This window comes from Gorilla gorilla, chromosome 6 (genome assembly GCF_029281585.2).
Source record: "Gorilla gorilla gorilla isolate KB3781 chromosome 6, NHGRI_mGorGor1-v2.1_pri, whole genome shotgun sequence".
NCBI classification, from domain to species: domain Eukaryota; kingdom Metazoa; phylum Chordata; class Mammalia; order Primates; family Hominidae; genus Gorilla; species Gorilla gorilla.
Window position 1 is genome coordinate 136,688,909 of NC_073230.2, and position 7,960 is coordinate 136,696,868.

At 51.1% G+C, this 7,960-nt stretch overlaps 1 protein-coding gene across 2 annotated transcripts; it reads right to left on the reverse strand.

The window, feature by feature from the left end:
- PAX4 (paired box 4) lies at nt 1-7,689 on the reverse strand. Of its 2 annotated transcripts, XM_004046156.4 has the most exons (12): nt 7,509-7,689; nt 6,822-6,947; nt 5,463-5,574; nt 4,948-5,078; nt 4,427-4,642; nt 4,031-4,106; nt 3,305-3,430; nt 2,998-3,080; nt 2,568-2,637; nt 1,650-1,705; nt 1,242-1,383; nt 1-913 (listed from the first exon to the last, which is right to left on the reverse strand). In XM_004046156.4, the coding sequence occupies exons 3-12, from the start codon at nt 5,473-5,475 to the stop codon at nt 771-773; spliced, it is 1,056 nt and encodes a 351-aa protein (XP_004046204.2). In that variant the 5' UTR covers nt 5,476-5,574; nt 6,822-6,947; nt 7,509-7,689; the 3' UTR covers nt 1-770. The 2 variants fall into 2 exon arrangements, with proteins under 2 accessions (XP_004046204.2, XP_018886890.1); XM_019031345.3 differs by lacking the exons at nt 6,822-6,947; nt 7,509-7,689 and having other exon boundaries at nt 1-692.
- Between the last annotated feature and the right edge of the window lie 271 nt (nt 7,690-7,960).

Sequence of the window (7,960 nt, forward strand, 5' to 3'; positions counted from 1 at the left end):
AGAATATGAAAAATGGCATTTCACTCTGTTTGCTGCTATGACAAAAATACATGTGCAAATACAAAATACATATGCAAATACAAAATACATATGACAAAATACATATGACAAAAATACATAATTTTCTTAGATTAAGAAGTTACAGTAAATTTTCTTAGATGTGGATATATTATTGTGATTATGTAAGACAAGTTTCTTGTTTTTTGGGGATGCATGCTGGAAGATTTAGGAATAAAATGCCATGATATAATATCAGTGTGTGTGTGTGCGCGCGCATGCACGCATACATACATAATACACATATAGATACATACATAGAGTAGATAAATTGATGCATTGACAAATACATTGTTTAGATACATGTATTGCCTACATACATACATGCATGCATAGATTAGATGGTAGATACATATATGTAAATAAATGATAGGGCAAATTGTCTATAATTGTTGAATATTAGAGTGGGCATAGGGGTGCTCATAGGGAAAACATGATGGACAACAGAACTACTGCTAATAAAAACTGCTTTTATTACTGCTGAGTGGAGGCCTCTTAAGGCCAGTGTGAGAAGTGGGTGGGTGTTGCTTTATCAGCCCCTCCAATCAGGTGATGTGCCGGAGAGGCGTCAAGGCAGGGCCAGGCAACGTCCACACAGGAGGGAGCAATCACAGGAAGGAGGAAGGAGCCACAGTCTGTATGGGCAGGACGGTAAGGACAATGGGCAGGATGGTATTAGATCTTTTCTATGCCATCTCCTTCCCACTCCTGCCTCATTCCAAGCCATACAGTAGTGGGCAGCCAGGCCAGAGCAGGGCCTGGGAGCCACTAAGACTGGCCAGGGGACAGTGGGAGGAAGGGCAAGGAAGGCAAAGCAGTCCTGAGTCCAGGGAATTCGGCTGTGGGGGCAAGTGGCCTGTGGGGACAAATAGAGAGAGCTTGGGGTTATTGCTCCCACCCCACCTCTCAAAGTCACTATGGGAGAGAGGCTGAGACATCAGTTTCCCACCCTGCATATACACACTTGAATCCCAGTCTCACATCCTTTACCTGCTATGGCTGTCAGTGATACCATAGACTCAGGGGTTACTAGTCTCCGTAATTTTGTGGACCATGCAAAGAATGAGGAAAGCTGTATTGAGATTCCTTTGATGAACCCCAATGGAGATCCATGCCCTCCTGGAGGTTGAGTCAGTTGACCCTCCCTACATCCAGCAGGACTGAGGCCTGGCCTGAATTCTTACCCCAGCAGGGCTTGAGACAGGCTTTAGGTGGGGTGTCACTCAGACACCTTTCTGGTGCTGTTGCCCAGCACAGCTGATAGCAGGAGGGACCCAGTGGTTCCAGGGCAGGCAGGGCTGCCGTGGGCACACTGCCACGGGACTGCTAAAAAAAAAGCAAGAGAAGAACCTTAGCTTCCAGTGATGCCTCCTGTAGAGAACGCCGGGACCCCAGAGCTGCCTGCCACCCAAGTAGTATCCTGCACAACTCCAGAGGGCACCGTTCACATAGTAGACTTCGGGATAGTACTTTCTTGACATGAACACTGTGGGGCCCTGGAGAGCCGGAGATCCTGGCTCAGGCCAGAAATGGAAGAGCCCATGAGCCCTTCAGTCTTCCCAGGGCACAGACTCCCCTCTCCTCCCGAGTACCTGTGCAGAGATGATTCCTGGGGCAACCCTTGGTACAGTCAGCCCCTGGGAAGCACCTATAAAATGAGAGTGAATCCACTCAGAAGGAGGAATTGGGGTTGGGGACGGGAGGAGTGTGGTGAGAGGCAGGAAGGTTGGATACAAAGAGGTTCTAGGAAAGTCAGCCACTTCTGGCAGGGGTGTGAAGAGATGGATATTTTAACCCAAAACTGTCCTCTTCCCCAAGACAGGTCCTTGGGAAACTGGAGAAGAATGATTAAATTCCAGTGATGGTACTGGGGACAGTGCAGCCTTAAGAGCCAGGACTGTGTGTGCCCAGCACCTAGCACAGGATCTGGCACTTGGGAGATGCTGAGTAAATATTGGATGGATGGGTGGATGGATGCATAGATTAATGGAAAGATGGATGGATGGATGGATGCATGGGTGCATGGGTGGCTGGATGGATGCGTGGGCGGATGCATGGGTGGATGGATGGATGAATGCATGAGCAGATGCATGGATGGATGCATGAATGAATGGATGGATGGATGGATGGATGGATGGATGGATGGATGGATGGATAAATGGATAGGTAGATAGGTGGGTGAGCAGATGGGTGGGTGACTGGCTGGCTGGATGGATGGATAGATGGGTGGATGGATAAATGGATGGATGGATGGATGGAGGGATGGAGGGATGGATGCATGGATAGATGGGTGGATAAATGGGTAGCTGGGTGGATGGATGGGTGTGGTGGGTGGATGATGCATGGATGAATGGATGGATGGATAGATGAATGGATGAATGGATGGATGGATACATGGGTGGATGGATAAATGGATGGATGAATGGAGGATGGATGGATGGATGGATGGATGGATGGATGGATGGATAGATGACTGAGCGAGCACATGGATGATGGTGCAGAGAAATCACCTGGCAGCTGCATTTCCCACTTGAGCTTCTCTTGCCGACGCCATTTGGCTCTTCTGTTGGAAAACCAGACCTGAGCGAGGACAAGGACAATGCAGCTGGCTGTACTTTATGCTGCCTGTCACCTGCTGATCTCACCACATGTTCCTAGCCTGAACTCAGAATGTTGACCCTTCCTTGGGCCTGACATCCTCCCTCCCTGCTCTAGCTTTTGCTCTCTGGCCCTTTCCTCAACTCAAAGGTTTGGGTTGGGGAAGAGAGGAGAGGAGTCAGCAGAAGGTGAACAAGGAGGATCTCATCTCTGATTGTTGCTCCAAACAAATTTGCTTCCAATTTCTCACCTCCCCTCTCCACCTCATTGGAACCCAAAGCCCTGACCGGCCCAGACTCTTCCTCCTTGTGGTTTGTACACAGTGTTGCAGAGCTCACTCACCCTCACCGTGTCCTCAGGCAGAGAGGTGGCAGTAGCCAGCTTTCCACGGGCCACTGAATCAGGATACTGCCCACGCTGGAACTCTGCGGAGATCGAGGCTCACAAAGTAAGGGCACCGGGAGAGGAGCAAGGCATGGGTCTCCCCTTAGGCAACACTCCCCACCTGCTACAACCCCAAACTACCTTCCTCCTCAAGGCAGGGCCACTCACAGCCTGCACCTCTCAGCCTTTGCCCACAGGCCTCAGGGCCACTGTCCCTGTGTCACACTGAGGACTCTCTGACCCTCCATCTGTCCCAGCCCAGCACCTTTCTCCAGTGCCTCTGCTTGGCTTGGGGAGAAGATAGTCCGATTCCGGTGGCCGGTCCCTGGGTGGGTACCCCGGGGAGTCTCAGAGCCACTATGGGGAGTGAGGAGAGCTGGAGCCAAAACAGCTGAAAAGGAAGACAACAGTTTATGGTGGTTTGTGATGGTGATTCCTCTGGTCAGATGGGGTCCCTGAGTCTCTGGGGCTGCAGCCAGGAGACACCATGGGTAGAAGAGCAGAGCCAAGCTGGTGGGGCATTCATAGTTATTAGAGGTCACTGCAGGGTCACTTGGTGGAAAGGGTGCTCAATACCATGGTGGGGTGCATGCTTAATGTGCAGGGGTTTGGAGGGACCAGCAGTAGGCTTGGTCCAGGGGTGTGTTATCCCAAAGAACATGAATGATGCTCTAAGAAGCTATGCACGGGGCAGAGGGAGGGTACGAGATGCTGTCCTGCCTCTTCTTCAGTAGATCCTGTGAACCCAGGGGCTAGGGGACCTGGGTTCTGTTCCAGGGCCTGCCATCAACTAGGTGGTGACCTTGGGTAAGTCACTTCACTTTTCTGGACCTCAATTTTCTTCTGCTGGGAGAGAATGAGACTCCCTGCCCGGTCCTCCTTATTGGGTTGTTGTGAGGGTGATCCAAGAAAGAACGAGAAAGGGCTTTGAGAACTATAAAATGCTGGAGATTTGGCTGTGATTAGCCCTGGGGACAACTCCAAGACCCACCTGGTGACCTGAGCCGTGTGCACGGTAGTCCCTGGTCCTCCTGTAATGCCCGCAGGACTCGGTTAATGGAGGAGACCTGGGAGTGTCAGGGTGTTGAGTGGAGAGATGGTGCTCAGACTCAGGGCTATACCCTGAGGACGTTGCCCTTAATATCCTTTTTCCCTTCTGTCTCCACCTACACATTGTTCCCAAGGGCAGCCTCCTCTCTCTCTCTATGCTTTCTCCTTCCCAATCCTCTTATTACCACCACTTTTCAAAAGAAAAACTTATGGGTCAGAAGAGCCCAGGAGCCCTGTCACCAGCTTGGGATGCCCACATTGCCAAATAAGAAAGGTTCTTTGTCTCCCCCAGAAAGCCTCTTTTCCAGCCCCAGTGTGGGGAGGGAAGGGTACTTACACTGGGAGTCTTGTCCTGGGTGCAAAGCCCTTCAGCACAAAGCTGGCGTTGGATTTCCCAGGCAAAGAGGGCTGGACACTCACCCTTCAGCTGGGCAATTCGAGCCACTACAGGGGGGGTAGCCAGCCGTGGCTTGCTTCCCCCAATGCCCTTGGGCTCCAAGACACCTGTGCGGTAGTAACGCCCTAGGATCTTGCTCACACAGCCATTAGATACCTGAGTCAGGTGAGAAGCAGGGACAGGTGAGGCATGATGGGCAGAAGGAAGGAGAGTGTCCCTGGGACAGGAGGAGGCTATAAGACAAAGCCAAGACTTACTGGACCAGGCCATGGAGTCGGGAGTCCAGCCTCACCTTTAAGGGCCTGAAGCTCCCCTTTTCAACCTCCAAGAGGATCTCCCAGGAAGTGACCCAAGTCCCAAAAGCCCTCAGAGCCTGCAACAGCCCCAGGCTCTTGCCTTCAGAGGAGCCCTTTCTCCCTGCTTCCTGTCCCCATCACTGGGTAAAGGTGCTGGCCCATTACCTTAAGGCTCCGTGAGATGTCACAGGGCCGCATTCCACTGACTGCTAGCCGCACAATCTGCTGCCGGGTATCCAGAGGCAGGGGCCGGCCATTCACAAAGAGCCCCCCAAGCTGGTTCATGCTGCTGATCCCTGGGCGTGAGACAGAGGTATCCACACACCACCTCTCCCACTGCCCTGCCCGCCTGTGGAGAGGGTCACTCAGGCCCCTCCAGCCTGGCTTCCCACCACCGAGTGCATCCTCTCCTGGGAGACTGCATCCTTGCTGCCCCCAGGCTGTCAACGCAAGCTGCTTTCTTTGAGAGCTGGCTCACGGGTGAGTCTTTGTTCCTTGCCCATACCCGCCGACTCTCCTGATCTAAGGGAAGCAGGACAGGGCAGGAAGGGAGGGACTGGAAAAACCTTCCCCAGAACGTTGGCCAATAGCAGATGAAACAGTTGATGGAAGCAAAGCCCTGAGGTCTTCCCCTGTCTCTGTTGTCCTCCCTGTCTTCCCACTTCCCACAGGCTCCTCACCGTCCTGATGCATGCTCCAGGCTGACCCTCCTCAGAAGGATGAGACTCCAGCTGGGAAGCCTGGGAAGGGAAGTTCCTTCTAGGAGCTCCTTTTCCAGCTTGGGGGCTGGCTCTGCAATAACAGGGGGTTATTTGCGTGAGGTCTTTTGCTTGAAATGGTCCTGGGAGGTAGTGTTTTGTGATAGAGGGTCAGGTTTCTAAAATTTGCCAGTGGGTTGGCTAAAATCAGAAAATTCTAATTCCTTTTATTTAAACCTTTGTGTGATAAAAACTAAAACACTGCAGGTTGGCTGTAGACTGGATCTTTCTTGAAGTCCTGATAAGGGGCTGGGAGGATTGAGAGGGTTCTCCTTTCCTACACATTCATTAGAAAAGTTTGGGGAGGTAGAAAGGGATAATGCTTTCAAATGTTCAAGCTTTCCCCTTTCCAAATGGACAGCTGTTGTCTCCAGCTGCTCCTAAGCCTTCTCAGCCCTGGAAGACACACCCGAGCCAGAGATTCTGGGGTCCTCAAGTTCAGGGGTCCACCTTCACTATTAGGCAGTCCTCGGTTGGGCTCTCCAAACTGCCACCCAAATGCTGCACTTCAGAAAGGCTTGCTCCTGTTTTTTTATACTCTCCAGGAAGCTCTTGGGAAACTGGGACTCAGCTCTAACCCACCAGGCATTGAGGCTCTGGTCCTACACACTGGGCATAGAGATGAACACGCCTGAAGAGCCGGCTTCTCCTAGGAGACACATCTCTTAGCATCTCTAACCTGCTGAGATTGTTCATTCTGTTCATTCTCTGAAGAGTTCTAGATCTCACAGTGAAGCTTCAATTTCAGAGACGATCTTTCTGGTATCAGACACTCATTCATTCAACTAACATTTATCAAAGGCATATTGAAGGGAATGAGAAGCAGGAGAAGACTGTCCGCTGACCAACATAGAAACCATCATGAGCCCAAGAGAGTCTCTGAGCAGCAAGGGACACAGGTCCCACAGGCCACCATACCTCTTCTACTTTCATTAGTAATTAAAGGGAGTTGAAGATGCCTCCTTTCATGGCTGGAACCCTGGTAGTGCTGGAGATCACCCCAAGGAACAGCTTATGCACAGAACTTTCTTATAATAAGCGTGCCATCTGGGCTTAGTTAATTCATCTGCAGTTGTATGCTGAATAAGATATTAAGCATGAGCACATTGCTGGTTGTTCAGGATGAAGGCAGTAAACAGAAAAGGGTAAAGTCTTTGCTCTCCAACAGATTACAGAGCAACTGGAGAAAGGAGACTAGCACCAGTGAAACAAAGAATTACAAAGAGTTTGGAATCCAGAGTCTACTTATTAAGTTCAGTAGCTACATTGGCTTTTACTCACTTGTTTCTAGGTAGGTAGAGGCACAGACCCCTTCAAATTCTCATCTTTCCAAAAAGTCGGGAAAGAAGGCAGAGGTTTTCCAAAGAGAAAACTGAGGCACAGATTGGCATTGCCACAAGTCAGGGGCTGTCCAGAGAGTAAAATTCAAGGTTTAGAAGCCAGTTCCTCACCAGAAGCTACAATTTCTGGCTCCTAATCCTGGGCTCTCTTTCTCTGCTCCCACCCCTGTTTCACGTTTGTGTAATTGCCACAAAAACAATGGAGAGAGGAGAATCAAGCAGGGACTGTAAAGGGCTGTGCCAAGACAGGGTGAAGGAGCTCAAAATATCAGCCAAACCCTAAATCCTTGATGGGACCCAGTTCTCCTAAGTGACCAGAATTCAAAAGAGCAGTAGGGTTGCAGGTTCAGTATCCAAACCTAAATAATCTCCAAACCTAAATCATTATGCCCCAACTCACAAACAGAAACCCCATTCCCAATAGCCACAACACACATTCCCAACATTCATATTAACATGTCTGAAAAAATAACTGGTGCTTGCAAGATGGAAAAACAGGAGAGGGGGTGGAAGGGGCAGGAGGGTGGTAGCTGCAAAGGCAGAGTGGGAGAGAAGTTGGGTTTGGCCACACAGAGGCATGGAGACAGCATGAGAGGCAGGGCAGACAATGAGACTGCAGGTGAGCTACCTGTGTGGAGGAAATGAGGTGGGAGCTTCAGTGGGAGGTCTCAGCTTCTGAGACCCCTGCAGGCTCCAGGGGTGGTGATGGTCTGGTCTTGGTAACAGCCTCCACTCTGCTCCTGCTTCAGTCCTGCCAGGGGGTCCAGAGCTACAGAGAGCCCGTGCTCAAGAGCAGAGGGCAGCCTTCTGGGAGTAGCCAATGATGTCACAGGCCATGAGCAGAGGAGAGAGGAGGAGGGAGGTGTGCATGGGCTGACTGACACCAGCCCTGAGGCAGGGCAAACCACAGCCAATGACCCACTGTGTCCTTCCATGGGGAATCCTCAGAGCCCACTTTGTGTCCACCTACCACCCGGAAGCAGGGACAGAGCCATTCTCAGGCAGGCAAAAGTGTACCCACACAAGCACCAGTACTCCTGAAGGGCATGCTAAGCATGGAAGATGGGGAACTTCAGGTTG